The sequence below is a fragment of the Lithobates pipiens genome, unplaced genomic scaffold, assembly GCF_037356315.1.
Source record: "Lithobates pipiens isolate NorthernLeopardFrog02 unplaced genomic scaffold, aLitPip1_a1.2 Scaffold_13, whole genome shotgun sequence".
In the NCBI taxonomy this organism is placed as follows: domain Eukaryota; kingdom Metazoa; phylum Chordata; class Amphibia; order Anura; family Ranidae; genus Lithobates; species Lithobates pipiens.
The window spans coordinates 386,961,750-386,980,500 of NW_027507718.1; the positions used below are offsets into that span (position 1 = coordinate 386,961,750).

Here is an 18,751-nt window from a genome sequence, read left to right on the forward strand (position 1 = left end):
TCAGGGACAAGGTTCAATAATCCCAAAGACTGCTGGGCGCCAAAAGCTCTATGTGATTTAACCAATGTGAACCCCTATGCGACTTTAACAATAAAATCACATAGATAATCTTGGATGTGGCCTGGTCCGGAAATAATACGCACTTGTATCAGAAGGACCTAGACCTCAGCTTCCAAAAGGTGCTTATGTGCAAAAATATATAGAAATATGTGATATGGTGCTCACATGTAACTTATGTCAGAAATCCCATAGATGTTGGTGCATGTGAATTCATCCAGCAACATCTCACCCTCACGTGTAAGCAAATCTACTCAAAGTGCAAATGTGTAACAGATTAAAGCAAACATACAAAATGCGTGTGCCTCTATCCGAAGTGAATCATAAAGTGCAAATTATTGTAAACATAGGCTCCAAATCTTCCTAGTGAAATACCCAACCCCAAAAAATATATTGAGTAAGACTGAAAAATAAATAAAATGATTAAAAAATAGAAAAAATAGTCAGAATCTAGAAAAAAAAAAAAAAAAAAAAAAAAAGCACAAAACAGGCACCGCACCCTAGATTGAGGTGTATATAGAAAGGACCTAGAAATCATAGGCCAAAAACCCTATCACAAAGTGTAAAAGTATATTACAGATCTAAAGTCCATATATAAAAGGAAAAAAAAGGAAAAAAGAAAAAAAATGAAACAAATCCAAAATATAAAAATGTATGGATAAGTGTACCACACCACCCTTAAAAAAATATATATACCGTAACCAAAAACCAAGAACCACAAACATTAAATTAATATATTAAATGTCCATTGTTGAACAATCTTCTATTGTGCAAGTCCAAAAAAGTAAGTAAGAACTGATCCTGATCCCTTTGGGTTGGACAGCCATTTGTGAAGCTTTTATTATTTTTTACATTTTTGATTTTTATTTATATTTTTATGGTTAAAAATGTATTTCTATATCTCCCAACTCATATCTTGATCTGCTTGTGGGCTCTCTGATTTTTCTGATGGTCACTGACCCACGGATGTTATAGAAAGTGGGAGTCCTGGACTATATCTTCTTATATGCATATATATGCTATACGTAGCTTGTTTTGATATACTTTTTTATATTTTTATTCATTTTTGTGGAAATAAACAGTTTTTTTGCCTAAATAAACCCTTAGTGCTTCTCTCAAGTATATACATACTACACTATGGAGACATAAGCACCTTTTGGAAGCTGAGGTCTAGGTCCTTCTGATACAAGTACGTATTATTTCCGGACCAGGCCACATCCAAGATTATGTGATTTTATTGTTAAAGTCGCGTAGGGATTCACATTGGTTAAATCACATAGAGCTTTTGGCGCCCAGCAGTCTTTGAGATTATTGAACCTTGTCCCTGATAGAGGATAATATTCCCATTAGTGTGGGAATAAGGATATCTGATATAGAGCGCATTTTATGAGATTGCTGGTATTTTTAGGGACTATAAAAATACTCACTTTGTATCTCCAATCTATACTTTAATTTTTACCTAATCATAGGCAGTGCCAGATCCCCCGGTTTTTAGGTTATAATATTGTGAAAACCCTGTTTGGGGGGTTTTCTTTGGTGGGGGACTGCAACCTGTCTAGTCCTTAGTGTAAGGACATTTTCTATCCGTAAAAAGTTTTTCCACCCATTTTCCCCTCTACCTGTGAATAAGTAGTGCGGTTTTCCTCAGAATTTATAATAGGAAAACACCTTAGCGGTGCGGACCAGCTTGTGGGACCCAAAAGGGACCGACATCTGCAGATGCCCCAGCCATATCTCATCTTCAAGGTATCCTGCACCGCCGTGATAAGTGCCCCCACTAGCACTTTTCCCTGCGCTGAAACGGACATGGAAGATTCCTCCTCACTGTCCGAAGGGTCATGGGCTGCGACCTCTGAAGCATCAGAACAGGGGCCGTCTGCAACCGCGGGGCCAGAGTCTCAATCAGACCTTTCCACGGAAGACTGGGGGGGGGGGGGGCATTTTTTTACCCGCCCGCCACTTCCACCCTGGAAACAAATGATTTAAGACCGCTGACAGAGCATCCAGGGGCACCGCAGGTCCAGGGGAAGTGGCTGCTATCACAGGGGTCCTTGGAGAAGAGGAACCAGCATCAGACACCATGCCTGACCTACTCTCACCTGTTACTACCCGGAACCTAAGACAAGAGACAAAAGATGCCTACCCTCCTAGCTGCCACAGACCGACGGGCCAACCGCAGGACTTACCACCCTGACCAAGGCATTGTGCTTTGCCGTTCTCCCCTCTGTCCAAACAACAAGCTGTTCTGTGTCAGTTTTGTTCTGTTCCTGGCCTAAACAGCCGCCCAGCGCTAGAGAACAGAAAAACGTCCCCCATGACCACAATAAAATGGTCGCCTCAGACAAAAGCTCCGGGAAAATGGCCAACTTGCTTCAAGAAAATGGCCGCGGCTCCCCCTGCAACCACTCCCCCTGCATGACGGTCAAACGAGCGGAAAACAGCAACCCCCTGCCAGGTACCCGGAGACCACCCGGAGGAACCCCAGGCCAGGTAAGTGCCGCAGACCCCCCTACGCCAGCCACGCAGCGCCCCTCAGAAGGGGAGCGGGGCAAACAGGCAGGGAGAGAGGAAAGGAGAGAGAAACCCCCCAGGGATTGCCCAGCTGCTCCATCCTGCCTAAACAAGCAGAGCCATAGGGACTGCTGGATGCACTCCACGGACAGACCCATCTCCCGCATAGTATGGAGTGGCTGTCGGCCATGGCAATACTGACTCGGACAGCAGTAGCCTGGTCACATGTGTACCCCAGAGCATAAAGCTTGCCAGCCACCCAGGCCAGCATGGGGCCTGTTGCACGCTCGATGGCCAGGCTTGGGAGACTACCAGAATCTATATTATCCAGCCTGTCGCCCAGCCTGGCTGTTGATTGCAGATCACAGGAAGAAAAAAGCAAAATATTTTCAAAGAACCACTGGTCCCCACAGGGAGCTAGGTCCTTCTAGACTAGAAAAAAAAACTGAACTGCTGGAAGCAGGTATTATTGCCAGTAGGACTGCCCCCTGGGCTGTACCGTGCTTGTTTTTCTGCCTAGTCCTCTCCTAAAGGTGGCGATATAACCCTAAGGTCAAGATTATGGTGCTTTGTCAATAAATGAAAGAGAAAAACTGTTAATATGTTACTTTAAGGCCCCTTTCACGCGATTGTGTCACTCGGATCTGCCTGTCCATTTTTCAGGTGGATCCAAACAGGCCACCCATTGACTTCTATGGGCAGATGGATATCGTCGGAGATATGTCCGCTGAAACTCGCCTGCCATCCGATAAGATCCGCTCAAAACAGTCGAACGGCAATACTTTTGCCATCCGCCCAGCGGATTGGATGAAAAACGGAGTCTGTCCATTTTCATCCGATCTCACCATAAAAAAAAGCGGGGCTGTGACAAGTCCTTTCCTGCACAGTGAGCAGAGACGGACCTGTCATCTGCCTGATCAGCGGGTATCAAATGAGCGATCCCCCGGCAAGCTGGCGGGTCCGTCCAGCGGATTCGCTCCATGTGAAAGTTGTTTAAAAACATTTTTTATATTACGTAAAGTAATTGTGAAGTAAAATTTCCAGAAACTGAAGCCATGGGGAAAAAAAACATTTTTTATACATTGCAAAAGTTAAATAAATAAATCAGTGTGTAGTTTTACAAATTGAAAGTCATTTTTGTTACACTGGGAACATGAAATACCGTGTATAGAAAAGTATTATGCTTGAAATAAAAGTACAGCTTATTCAGTAAACTAAACTTGCTTTTTACATTTGGATTTAGTAATTATAAATAGAATAACTGTATGTGTTCAGAACATTTCAACTATACATGAGAAAAAAGTACCCACCCCCTTTCCCTCATAATAATTTAAAAGCTCCTTCCAATATGCATTTTCAGTTATGGACAAGGCTCAATGTTCTCCTGATTTTCAGGTGTAATTTTCTCTATAAAAAAGGAAGGATTGTGCATTTTTGGGAGGCCCTGGTTTGTAATACTTCCTTACTTGAAAATGTTGCTGGAGAAGAAACACTGTGTGATGATCCAGAAGCAGCAGAAAGAGCGTTTCTGGAATGAGAGCCTGCAAAAACAAAAAGCTACTTGCACTTTCATTATGGTCATCATTTAAGTCCATAAAGTATTTTTTAATATCTTCAGAGCACCTCTGGCATTGTCAGGATGTGTTTTGCTATCCTTGTAGCATTTGGAAAATAATATTTCTTCTCACAATACTTGCAAATTGCAGCTTTGCTCTCAGCAGAAATTGCACCGTGGAAATGTTTCCAAACTCTAGATATTGGTCTCATAATTTTAGAGGAAAAGAAAAAACGATTTACTGACCAGACTATAGGAGAACGTAATGCCGCAATGGTGGAGAATAGAGATGGACCGAACAGCAGAACTCCCAAACAGGGGAAAAGTCTATGGGAGCCGAACATGAGAAATCAAAAGTCCCCATTTTGAAGGCTTATATGCAATTGACCCATGGGGTCCGGGGTACTGCCCTGGGGGATAGGTATCAATGCAAATTTTTTTTTTTTTTTTTTTAAACTATCGTTTTTAAAGAAACAGTGATTGTTGATGCTTAAAGTGAAACAATAAAACTAAAAAAAATTCCTTTAAATATTGTGCCTGGGGAGGACCCCTTAGCCTGCCTGTAAAGTAGCACATTCGTAGCAAGTATAGAACATGCTGCAGCAAAAAATAGGATTTTTTGTACTCACCATAAAATCCTTCTCTCTGTAATTCACCGACCAACACAGCTCCTCTCTTAGCCATTGGGTTGTTATGCCCTATTACTAGGAGATACTAGGCATTCGTTGTAATACAACACTCAGAACTCTTAGTACCGCCCAGGGGGCGGTCCCTTGGGCAACAAGCCTCCAGCCTGCTATGCAGCCATCAGTACGTCAACAAGCAGTATAATGTAAAGATAAAACGGAGGGGCGGGTGCTGTGTCGGTCGGTGAATTACAGAGAAAAGGATTTTACAGTGAGTACAAAAAATCCTATTTTCTTTTATATTCACCGACCGACACAGCTCCTCTCTTAGCCATTGGGACGTCCCCAAGCAGTGCCAAACGAGGGGTGGGAAAACAGCATAGAATACTTCATCCACTATGGCAAGTGGGAACTAGTGAAACTTTACCCACAAAAAAACAGTGCGTGGAAAAATACACCACAAAACCAGAATACCATCAACAGGAGTGACTACCCACAACTGCACCAAAAACTGCGGAATGTAATGCAACAGAGCATTAACTTAACGATACTGCGTTTTTATCAAAAAAACAAACAGGAAAAAAGAAAATATATTGCATATTTAAGTGCAACTATACGGCCGTCTGCAAAACTCTGCGGCCAAAACAGGCATCAGCCGATGGATGCACTGACGTCTACTTTGTAGAACTTGGTAAACGTGTGGACAGACGACCAGGTTGCCACTTTACACACCTGAGCGACAGACGTGGCTAGCGAGACCGCCATAGGAGTAGAGGAATACACCTTCAGAACCTGAACCACGTCCAGAGCATGAAGGGCCTCCTTAGGGTGTTTTGTCTTAGTACAGAGAGATGGTAATACAACGTCCTCATGAATATGAAAAGCCGAGACCACTTTCAGTAGAAAAGAGGGTTACGGCCGCAACACCCCCTTATCCTTGTGGATAACCAGATAAGGAGACTTGCAAAACAAGGCCGCCAGTTCCGAAACCCTCCTGGCCGATGTGATGGCAACTAGAAAGACCACTTTCTGGGAAGGAGTCAACAGGGGAATCTCCCCGATATATTTGCAAATAGCGGTTTTTGAAGAGCCGATAACAGGTTCAAATCCCATGGGGGCAACGATGGATGCACCGGAGGGACTACCCCCTGAACGTAGGTACTCACTAATGAGCAAGACGCCAGGGGTCGCTGAAAAAAAAGAAAAAAGAAGAAAAAAAAAAAAAAAAAAAGAAGAAGGACAGCCAAGGCTGAAATTTGCCCCTTAATGCCAAATTTCTGGTCTACTCCTTGCTAAAGAAGAAGCAGGATCCTGGATATAGAAAAAGAAGAAGAGCGGATGCCATCCTTTCTCCTCACACATGGAGACGTAGGCCTTCCAGGTATATCTTCCGGGAAGAAGAATTGTGCCCTTAACATAGTTGGGACCACCGAGTCCGACAGACCCTGGTTCCACAACACCTGGCTCTCAATAGCCATGCCATTAAAGCCAGCGATGGTAAAGCAGGATGGAGAATCGGACCTGAAGAATGTCCTCTCCCAATGGCGGGCGACAAGGAGCGTCTGCCACCAGACACACCAGATCTGCATACCAAGGACGCTGAGGCCAATCTGGGGCAACCAGTATTACTTGGATCCCCTCGGCTTCCACTCTGCAAAGCAGGCATGGTAACAGTTTCAGTGGAGGAAAGGCGTAGATCAGCTGGTACTGATCCCAAGGAGCCACCAGCGCATCTGACGCTTCTGCCCACGTATCTCTTGTCCTGGATACGAATTTTGGCACCTTCTGATTGAGACGGGAGGCCAGAAGATCCACGTCTGGTGTGCCCCACTTCAGGCATAGTAACCTGAATATCTCGGATGCAACGCCCATTTTCCTGGGTCCAGCATCTGGCGTAACAGATAGTCCACCTGCCAGTTCTCCAACTCCCGGGATGTAAATGGCGGACAGGGCCGGTACATGTCGCTCTGCCCAACGAAATATGTGAGCGACCTCCCGTGCAGAGGCTGAGCTTCTTGTTCTCCCCCTTGGTGGTTGACGTATGCCACAGCCGTTGTCTGACTGGATCCTGATCGGACGCCCCTGAATTCTCATCGACCATGTGGAGAGGCATAGCCTGATCGCTCTCAACTCAAGCAGATTGATCGGCAACTTGGATTCTTCCGTCGACCAGAGGCCCTGAGCCGATTGAACCCTCATCACTCCACCCCAGCCGGATAGGATGGCGACCATTGTGATCACTGTCCAGTTCAGAGGCAGGAACGATTTCCTGGACTGAATCACAGAGTACCTCAACCATCAGATCAGTGAGTCTGACCGACTGGCTCACCTAGATCTGACGATCCAGGGACAACTAAGATTTGTCCCATTTTGTCAAAATCTCCTTCTGCAGGACTCTGGTATGGAACTGGGCATAAGGTACTGCCTCGAAGGAGGCTACCATGAAACCGTGGACTCGCATGCAAAAGCGGATCATAAGCAGTTTTACCGCGGATCTGAGAGTCTGCAGTTTGTCTGAAGGGAGAAAAACTCACGCTTCCATGGAGTCCAGCAGCAAGCCTGGGTACTCCAGATGCTGGGTCGGTACAATCACTAACTTCTTTCGGTTCAACAGCCACCCAAATTCTTGCAGGGTCTGCAGGGTGATCGCCACATCCTCCTCTAACTCTGAGGCGGAAGATGCCCTCAGGAGGAGATCGTCTAGGTATCCCACAATCACAATCCCACGTTGCTGCAGCAATGCCAAAACTGTAGCCAATACCTTGGTAAAGACTCGGGGGCTGATGCCAGGCCAAAAAGGAAGAGTCACAAACTGGTAGTGGGCTTCTCCGACTGCGAACCGCAGAAACTTTTGATGCCGAAGGCATATGGGTATGTGCAGGTACGCATCCTGGATGTCCAAGGACGCCAGGGAGTCCCCTTGACGGAGTGCAGCGACTACTGAGCGAACTGATTCCATTCTGAACCTCTGCACTTTTACAAAGTGATAGAGGGCTTTTAGGTCCAAGATTGGATGCACCCCTTCCTTCTTGGGAACAACAGATTTTAGTAGAATCCCTGGAAACGCTCCATTCCGGAACCGGTACAACCCCCCCCCCCGCGCGCAATTCAGCAGGTACCTTACTGCCCCCAAGAGGGCCTCCCGGTGAGCCGGGGATACAGGTATGCTGGAGGGGAAGAATCAGTTTCTCTCTTGGCCACTAAACAATCTTAAAGCCTGTGGAAATCAGATCGCAGACCCATTGGTCAGACAATCGAGAGGACCAGCGGGCTGCAAACTCCCGAAGGCGACCCCCCACCCGAGGCATGGGTGGGGGCAAACCTTCATGTGGTAACACTTTTATTGCAGGCTTGGTAGGCTTGTGGTTCCAGGGTCGCACGGCTGACCCCATAACCGTAAACAATGAACGAGCCACTGCCTCGGCCTTCCTGTCCGTGGGATCCTTGAATGCAGGAGTCCCCTCAACCAGGATCGTGGTTACTTTATTTAACCTGGATACTGGGGGGGGCCACGATTGAAGGCTCTCCTCAAAATGGTAATGCACAATGTATTTGGGGACTGAAAAGGTCAGTTGCGGGCAAAACCATTCCTTGTAAATGAACTTGTCAAAATAAGTCAGATAGGGGAACACCTTAGGTGAACGTGCCGGCTTGTGGGACCCAAAAGGGACCGGTACATCAGCAGAGGGATCTGCTGGCTCCTGAAGCTTCAGGGTATCACACACAGCTGTGATAAGTGCTCCAACAAGCGCTTTGTCACGCACGGCATCCTCACTGTCCAAACGGTCCTGGTCAGCGTCATCTGATAAGACAGAGCAGGGGTCACAGGACCAGCAGGACCCGAGTCTGTCAGAGCTCTCCCCAGAGGAGGGGGGTGGCAGCGGCCGCTTTAGTGCACCTTTCTTCCTTACATAAAACACAGGGAAAATGGCTGTGAGAGCTCAGGAGCACATGCTGCTGCTAGAGAATACTCAAAAAAAACGTGTTCAGGCTTCAAGAAAATGGCCACCAGTGTCCTGAATAGATCACTAGGAAAATGGCCGCTGAAGCCCAGGATAGCATGCTGCCCTTGCCCACACCTAAAATGGCCGCCGAAGCAGCTCCATGAGGTACAGGGAGAAAACGATGGCAGTGAACACAGCGCTGTACAGGACATCAGCAAAAAACCTCACAGACACCTTCCATGGGCATGAAGAATAGGACCCAGGACAGGACTAGCCAGCGCAGCCCCCAACCCAGGTGAGAACCCCTGCATAGACACACACACCGCTCAGAAGCCACATGCAGCATCCCCCGGGGGGAGGGAAGGTAGGGACAGGGGAGATGAGAGGAGGGTGAGGGACCCCCGAATCGACCTCCCGGCTGCTCCGCCCCACCGAGGCACAGAGAGCTGTACTTACTAGTCCTGAAGAGCTGGGAGACATGCCATCACAGACCCACTCACTGATCAGTACAGGGTGGCTGCTGGCCCAGCATACTGTGACGCAGACATCAGTAGCCCGGTCATATGTATGCCCAGGAGCATAAAAGCTCACGATCAGCTCTGGAGCTGAGGTTTCGACGTGGCCTGCCGAGCGCGTAGCTGCGGCCTGTGCACGCTCGTTGCATGGACTGGGGAAGACTACAAGAATAAGGATATCCAGCCTGTCACCCAACCGGCTGTTGATAGTAGATCACAGGATCCTTCATCTTGCGCAAAAAGTCACGCTTCTCCATAAAAAAAAGCACGGACCGATGGGTCCGCAGGGTTCCTAGGTCTATCTCCTTCACTAGGCAAAATAAAACTGATGGTTGGATGGCAGGCTGGAGGGTTGTTGCCCAAGGGACCGCCCCCTGGGCGGAACTAAGAGTTCTGAGTGTTGTATTACAACTAATGCCTAGTATCTCCTAGTAATAGGGCATAACAACCCAATGGAGCGGTGTCGGTCGATGACTATAAGAGAAATTCAATTTTTTTCTTTCTTTAGAAAAGTCAAATCACATTTAGATTAACTCGCGGTTGCAATTGTCGGCACCCCCCATTTCATAACAGACCCTTATCCGAGCACACAGCCTGGCAGGTCATGAAAAGGGGGATGAGCGCCCCCCCTTTTCTGAACCATACCAGGCCGCATGCCCTTAACACCGGGGGGGGGGGGGGGGGGGGGGATGTGGGAGCCCTTTCCCCCCATGTTGATGGGGATAAGGGTTTCTACCCCACAACCCTGGGCTGTGAGTAGGGGGCTTATCGTAATCTGGAAGCCCCCTATAAGAAGGGGGTCCCCAGATCCCACCCTCCCATGTGAATGAGTATGGGGTAGTACCCCTACCCACTCACCAAAAAAAAAAGTGTCAAGATAAAAAACAAAGAAACTGTTTTTGACAATTTATTTTTTATTTTTTTTTTATAAAAAAGGAAAGTCCCTCAATGTAAATCCATCGTTAATCATGTTGCCCGCCACACTTGGGGGAAAAAAAATAAAAAATAAAAAAAAATAAAAAACACAACACCACTCATTGACGGCTGACAGTCGAATGTCTCCTCTGCTGTTTGACTGTTCTTATATAGGTAAGGGCAGAGCGACGTCACCTGGTGGCACTGCCCCCCTTGTGATATCACGGATTTGTGCATGCTGGGTCGGTGACATCACAAGGAGGCGGTGCCACCAGGCGCCGTCGCCAGGTGGCCCCCGCTCTTACCTATATAAGAACAGTGAAAACTGTGGAGGAGGCATTCGGCAGGCAGCAGTCAATGAGTGCAGAGCCGTTTTTTCTTTTCTTTCAGGTCTGGCGGGCATCGTGATTGACGATGGGCTTACATTGGGGGACAATTTTTTTTTATTTAAGGAATTGTCAAAAATGGTTGCTGTGTTTTTATTACTTTAACACTTTTTTGGTGAATAGGGGGGTCTGAAAGCCCCCTTCTAAAAAGGGGTCTTCCAGATTTCCATAAGCCCCCTGCCCGCAGACCCCCACAAGCACAGCCCAGGGTTGCGGAGAAGAGAGGAAAAAAAAAGGGGGGGGGGGAACACTGCGCTAAACCTGGAAGTAGTGAAAAATAAAGCTGCTAACACTCAAAGTCAAACAAACATGTGAAACATAAATGTGTAACGCTTATAAAAGGATGCAAGCCCATGCATATTATAATATGACAATGAAGTGAAAGCCATACATATAAAATGTCAAACAATGTCCAAAACATTTTTGAAAAACAAAATCGCCCACTCCCGTGCGTGCTATAACTATATATAATAGCGGGAAAAGTTCATGGGAGTCTCCCTTCCTGAACTCTGGTGCAGACAGAAGTGTATCAGCGTATCACTGGCTGCACCAGAGTTTAGGAAGGGAGACTCATGAACGTTTCCCACTATTTTTAAACTCTTGTTATAGTTATAGCAAACACGGGAGTGGGCGATTTTGTTTTTCACACATTTTTTGGACATTGTTTCACATTTATATGTATGGTTTTCACTTCATTGTCATGTATATATGCATGGCTTTACCTTTATAAGCACTACACATTTAGGTTTCACTTGTGGAGAAGAGACCTTTGTTCCCATCAACATGGGGACAAGGTGCTTTGGGGTGGGGTGGGGGCAGAGCCCCCCGTCCCAAAGCACCCCCCCCCCCCCCCATGTTAAGAGCACTGTGCAGCACATTCCAGGGCAGGCATAACACCCTGCAAATTCGGGTGTTCCCTGTTCACCCTACCTTAGTGGAGAACATTGATGGGAGTTATTTAACCACTTGAGACCCGCGCTATAGCCGAATGACAGCTACAGCACGGACCTCCTTTGCCGGGACTACCTCTATTGACGTCGTCCCGCGCACGAGCGGCCTGCGCACCCCCTGAGGGGCCCGCGCGGCGCACTCTGTGATCGGCGAGTCTATGAGACTCGCCTGATCACTGATCCGAGCAAGGGGTCGATCCCTACCCCTTACCACGTGATCAGCTGTCAGCCAATGACAGCTGATCATGTGATACAACGGAGCCGATAATCGGCTATTATTCCTCCTCGCGCTAACTGCGCGAGGAGAAAAAAAAAGAGCCAATCACGGCCAGCCCTGCCAGTGCCCACCTGCCCCCTGCCAGTGCCACCTCATTAAAAAATAAGTGCCCCCCGTCAGTGCCCATAGTGCCACCCAGCAGTGCCCACAATCTGCCTCAACAACGGTGCTGCACCCCAGTGCCACATATCCGTGCCCAGTGTCATCTACCAGTGCCCAGCAGAGCCACCTATCAGTGCCCATCAGTGCCACCTATCAGTGGTATCCATCAGTGCCCCTTAGTGCCACCCATCAGTGCCATCTTATCTGTACCCATCTTTGCCCACCAGTGCAGCCTATCAGTGCCGCCTCATCAGCGCACTTCAATGAAGGAGAAAAATTACCTGTTTGCAAAATTTTATAACAAACTATTAAACATGATTTTTTTTTTTTGCATCTTTTTTTGTTTGTTTAGCAAAAAATAAAACTCCCAGCTGTAATTAAATACCACCAAAAGAAAGCTCTATTTGTGGGAAAAAAAATGATAAAAATTTTGTTTGGGTACAGTGTTGTATGCCCACGCAATTGTCATTCAAAGTGCATCAGCGCTGAAAGCTGAAAATTGGTCTGGGCAGGAGGGGGGTTTAAGTGCCCAGTAAGCAAGTGGTTAAAAAAGATCAACCAATTTGACAAATGTACAATTTTACCTCTCAATTAAGGCCTGAGAGGATGGAAACTAGAGGTCGACTGATATGGGTTTTTCTCTGGCCGATATTTAGAAAATCGCAGATGCTGATTTTTTTTGGGCCGATATGTTAGGCCGATTTTTATTTTTTTCCCCTTCATCTCATAACATCTAACAGTTAGACCCCTTTCAAACTAGGGCGTTTTTCAGGCGCTTTTGGGCTAAAAATAGCACCTGTAAAGTGCCTGCAAAATGGCTCCCCTGCAGTCTGTTAGAAAGCCAGAGTGCTGTCACACTGAGGCGATGCGCTGGCAGGACCTTAAAAAAAAAAAAGAAAAAAAGTCCTGCAAGCAGCATCTTTGAAGTGTTGTATAGCGCTCCTCCACCACTCCTGCCAGATTGAAATGAATGGGCACTGGATTATAAGTGCCCCGTTAGCAGCCGAATAGTGCCGCTAAAACTGGCAGCGAGCCTGCCTGCTCCAGTGTGAAAGCAGCTTTAAGTAATACAGAAAATTCCTTACATTTATTAAACAAAAACATCCAATCAGTTCACTTGTATGTATAATTTAGACATAAAATGTTATAATACAATAAATATATATAAATATATATATATATATATATATATATATATATATATATATATATATATATATATATATATATATATATATATATTTTTTTTTTATTACGCAAAAACAGGTAATCAAAACTTTTGGATGAAAAAAAAAAAAAAAAAAAAAAATGGGCTAACTTTACTGTTTTAGTTTTTTTTTTTTTTTTTAATCGTTAGTGCATTTTTTCCAAAGAAATTAGTTTGAAAGACCGCTGCGCAAATACGTGTGACATAATATATTGCAAGAACTGCTATTTTATTCCCTAGGGTCTCTGCTAAAAAATATATATAATTTTTTGGGGTTCTAAGTAGAGGTCGACCGATATATCGTTTTTTAATTAATTGGCATAGGCCGATTGTGCTGTTAAAAAAGGCAGATGATATCTTCAGCAAGACTTGCAAATGACTTCAGTAATAGAAGTCAATGCAAGTTGCCTGAAGCGACTTGTTTCCTCTCTGGGCAGTCTGCCAAGAAAAGAGCAAAGAGATACAATGTTTCCACTTCTGAGAACTTCTACACACTGAGTTGAAGTCATTCAGTTTAACCATTTAAAGACTAAATCTTTTATGACACTTGATGCTTACAAATAAAAATCCTATATTTTCTGCTAGAAAATCACTTAGAACCCCCAAAACTTTAATATATATAGATAGATATATAGTTTTAGCAGAGATCCTAGGGAATAAAATAGCGGTTGTTGCAATATTTTATGTCACATGGTATTTGCCCAGCAGTCTTTCAAATGCAATTTTTTGGGGGAAAAATACACTAATGATAAAAAATAAATAAATAAAATACACAGTAACGTTAGCCCATTTTTTATTCCAAAAGTTTTGATTACCTATGAGAGAGAGATAGAGAGAGATTATTTTTTTATAATCTAAATTATACATACAAGTGAACTGATTGAATATTTGTTTTGTTTAATAAATGTAAGAACATTTTCTGTATCACTTAAGGCTGTTTTCACACTGGAGCGGGCAGGCGTTGATGGTAAAACGCTGCCAGTTTTAGCGGCGCTTTACCGTCATTTTAGAGCCGCTATTCGGCTGCTAGCAGGGCACTTATAATCCAGCTAGCGGCCGAGGAAGGGGTTAAATGTGCCCGTGAAGCGCCGTTGCCAAATCGCATTGCAGGTGCTTCGGCAGCGGTGTCCATTCATTTCAATGGACAGGAGTGGTGGAGGAGCAGCATACACCACTCCAAAGATGCTGCTTGCAGGACTTTTTTTTTTTTTTTTAACGTCCTGCCAGCGTATATCCTCAGTGTGAAAGCACTCAGACTTCCACACAGACTGCAGGGGAGCCGTTTTGCAGGCACTTTACAGGTGCTATTTTTAGCCCAAAAGCACCTGAAAAACGCCCCAGTGTGAAAGGTGTCTAGCTGTTAGATTTTATGAGATGAAGGGGGAGAAAAAAAAAAAAATAAAAAAAAAAATCGACCTAACATATTGGCCAAAAACAAAACAAAAAAAAAAACAAAAAAAAAAAAAAAAAAAAACGGCATCATATCGGCCATGGCAATTGCTAAATATCGGTATCAGCCAGAGAAAAACCCATATCGGTCAACCTCTAGTTCTAAGTGATTTTCTAGCAGAAAATACAGGATTTTTATTTGTAAGCATCAAGTGTCAGAAAAGATTTGGTCTTTAAATGGTTAAACTGAGAACCCTGCACACAGAGTTGAATTCATTCATAAGTGGAAACATTGTATCTCTTTGATCTTTTCTTGGCAGACTGCCCAGAGAGGAGGAAAGTCGCAGATTAATTAAAAAACGCCAAATATATCGGTCGACCTCTAATGGAAACCATCATTTACTGTATCCCATCACCCACCCAACTGTAGGAGGTACAAGATGGAGTCCACAAGAAAACCAAACTGGAACTGTTCCCCTGCAGTGCCCCCTAGTAGAAGAAATGCATATTTCTCATGTTTGAGACGTGCTACAGCATTACTTTAACTGTACTCCAGGATTTGCTTGTCTTTAGCTGAGAGAACGTGCAATAATAATGACTTTACAGGAAGTCTCAGAAGTCTCTCAGCACAATGTAGATCAGAGGATCCATCATCCTCCATACTACTCCATGGCCTCATCTCCCCAGTACCAGGCAGTATTGCAGGAGTCCCTGCCATCCAGCTGCTCCTCGATATCCCAGCCGCTGGGAGTTCAGCTAGCAGCCACTGCACCTCTCCCATGGTCATTATCTGCTCCAAGCATCCCCTCCCCCTACGCTGTTCCACAATTCTCAGTGCCAGAGGGACAGGCTGAACCAAAATAGTCCTTTGGCAGGGAGAGCAGGAATAGGGTCCGGGGAGGCAATCAGCTGAAGCACAGACCCTCGGGATGGTGGAGGAATAACTTTACACCCCCTAAATGTCACACCTGGGGTGAGATGACTGCCCACTCCCCCTGTCGACACCACTGATGCAAGGAAGGAAGCTGGCTCCGCCGTGCCTGCACCACCAGTGCAACTAACTACCTGGCAGGGGATTCCCCCGTCCCACGAGCTTGGCGGCGCTGGTTCCGTAAGCTTGCGTGCCCACAGAGAGGGCTCTGAAAAAACAGTTTTTTCCATACGTTTCAGTTTTTTTCCAGGCCTTCCCATCTCTACTTGGCACACAAATTCCATTAGTGGAAAAACCGACCAGTATGTAAATTTACTATTCAATAAGCATAAAAGAAATAAGGTCTTTGGTTATATTCATAATGTCACCCCTGCAGAATACAAAGCAGAAGGCAACTTTATTCTTTCTGTGGCAACACAATTAGACAGAAAGAGAAGATCCTCAGTTAAAAATAGGTTTAGTGAAAGGCACTTTTTTTTCAGCTCTAGAGACAATTTTTTTTTAGGAGATCATATAAATTTTCATTTACCTATAATGATTAACCAAACTCTCACTCTCAAATAGTATGACATCAAGTTCATTCACATCTTTGGCAGTTACAGGTGTATCTTCTGGGCTCCAGACCATCAGCTGTATTTTTTCTTTTTGCTCTACGATTAGAAAAACAGGATATTTGTATTTTTTTTCTTGGAGTCTGTTGAGAGACATAGGGCATCTTTATGTATTTGATTATATTGACACCTACCAGAGGACTGGCAAAAAATAGGATTTTTAATACAGCTTACCTGTAAAATCCTTTTCTTTGAAGTACATCACGGGACACAGAGCCATAGTAGTTACTTTGTTGCTTATAGGCCACCTACAGGCGATGAACACTTGCACGTCCTAAATTAAAAAGTGCACTCCCTATATAACCCCCTCCCATGGGTGGGATTACCTAAGTCTTGTAGCAAAGCAATACGCGTGTATACCAAAGCAGTGAGGGACCTCTGTGTTCTGTGATGTACTTCAAAGAAAAGGATTTTACAGGTAAGCTGTATTAAAAATTCTATTTTCTTATTGTACATCACAGGACACCGAGCCATAGTAATTACTATGTGGGATGTCCCATAGCAATGCCAACTGAAGGGAAGGGAGGGAGACACAACAAAGTAGGGCACCAAGAGACCAGAGGACTCATACTGCAGCCTGCAGTACACTGCACCAAAAGGCGATATTCTCATGCCTTTTATATCTGGTAAATTTATGGACTGAAGACCAAGTTGCGGCCTTGCAGATCTGAGCCATGGAGGCTTGGTGAAGCACTGCCCAATAGTTTAAAGAAACAATCACTTGACAAACCCAATTAAAAATAGAAATAGTAGATTTTGACACTGCCTGTCCTCTTTTAAGACCGTCTGGCAACACAAACAAAACATCTGTTTTACGAATCTGAGCGGTCACTTTCAATAGACCTTGACTGCCATCACTACATCAAGAGAATGTAGTGACCTTTCTTCCACAGCAACAAGGTTCTGGAAAAAAATTAAGGCAGAATATCCTCGTTTAAATGGAAAAAAAAAAAAAAACACCACTACCATTGGTAGGAATTCAGGTTGAGGCCGCAAGACAACCTCATCCTTATAAACAACCAATATGTCTCTTTACAAGAAAGAGCAGCCAACTCTGATAGTCTTGCAGAAGATATGGTAAGCAAGAAAATTATTACCCCCCCCCCCCCTCCAGACCAAACTGGAGGATTAATCCGCGTTACCCCCTGAATAAAGTTACGAACCAGAGAGTGAGAAGCAAGTGGTCGTTGAAAAGAAAGACTGATAAGGCCGACATCTGGCCTTTGACAGTACTTAAGGCCAGCTTTATTTTTAATCCTACCTGTAGGAATTCAAGGATCCTACCTATGACATATTACCTGGGGTGCCAGCCCCTGGATTCACACCAGGAGACATATGCCTTCCAGATTCTATAGTATATGACTCTGGGAGCCGGCCTCCTACCATTAACCAAATAGAAACTACTGACACTAACAACCCACGATCTTTCAGAATGTGGGTCTCAATAGCCAAACTGCTAAATTTTGCTTTTGTAAGGTAGGATGGAATACCGGACCAGCTGTCGCAATTACTAAGGCAGTAAAATGGATCAAAATCACCTGTGCAAAATAATGGAAAGTCTGAAAACATGACCTGTTGGGGCGCCTTGAGGACTGGATTTGAGAAAATGTCCTGGGCCACAAGAATCACTGCCTTCCTTTCCTGCTTTATCCTGTGTACAAGCCATGGAAGCAACAGAACAGGAGGGAATGCATAAATCATTGGAAACTGATTCCACGGTGAAACCAAGGCATCTGTTCCGCATACCAGCGGATCCTTTGTGCTTGATACAAAGTTGTATATTTTTTTTGTTGAACCTGGACGCAAATGGATCCATGTCCGGAATTCCCCATCTTTGACATTGACAGAAAGATGTTGGGGTGAAGAGACCATTCTCCCGGAAGCAACTGCTGGCGACTCAAGTAGTCCACCTGCCAATTCTCTATTCCTGGTATGAAGACTGCCGATAGGCAAGGTATGTTGTTTTATGTCAAAGTTAGGATATGATTCACCTCTCTCTGGACCGCACGACTTCTCGCACCCCCTTGGTGATTGATATAGGCCACTGCTGTGACATTGTTGGATTTGATCCTGACAGGACAATACCGTAATCTGAGTGTCCAGGCCTTCAGGGCCAGGCATGCTGCCCGAATCTCTAGAATATTGATGGGCAAGGTAATTTCTGCTTTGGACCATTTTCCTTGGACAGATGCTTCTTCCAGAACTGCTCCCCAGCCCATAAGGCTGGCATCTGTTACCACCTTCCAGGTAATTGGTAGGAAGGATTTTCCTTTTTGGAGATTCTTTGGTGCACCTTTGGGGATAAACGCATTGGGAAGTCTAGAGCTTGGAACTTCTTGTTCCAAGTCGATAGGACACCGTTTTGCAGTAGTCTTGAATGAAATTAAACATAAGGAACGGCCTCAAATTAAGCCACGATCTTTCCCAACAATCTCATGCAAAAGTCGAATGGAATGATTCTTCTTCGCTTTGACCACCTGAATCAGTTCCGTTATAGAACTGATCTTTGTGGCAAGAACACCCTCTTCTGAGCTGTATCTATGATCAGACCCAAGTATTCCGATCTCTTTGGTGGTTTTAAAGGAAGATTTCTCTAGGTTGAGAATCCAACCTAGATATTCCAGGTAGCCGACTGTGGTGACCAAACTTTGGTCTAAGCGGGCTACCGACTGGTCTATCAAGAGTAGATCGTGCAAGGTAGAATTGTTATACTTTGAGCCATTAATCTGGCTAAAGGGAGAGCCAAGACCTATGTAAACACTCAAGGTGCAGTAG

General features: G+C 45.0%; 1 protein-coding gene across 4 annotated transcripts in view; it reads right to left on the minus strand.

Moving 5' to 3' along the window:
• Window positions 1-18,751, minus strand: part of CENPU (centromere protein U) — a 114,763-nt gene that overhangs the window by 45,524 nt on the left and 50,488 nt on the right. For all 4 annotated transcript variants that reach the window (XM_077477302.1, XM_077477303.1, XM_077477304.1 and 1 more), the window contains one exon: window positions 15,895-16,015. In XM_077477302.1, coding sequence (XP_077333428.1) covers window positions 15,895-16,015 — 121 coding nt within the window. The remainder of the gene's footprint in view (window positions 1-15,894; window positions 16,016-18,751) is intronic.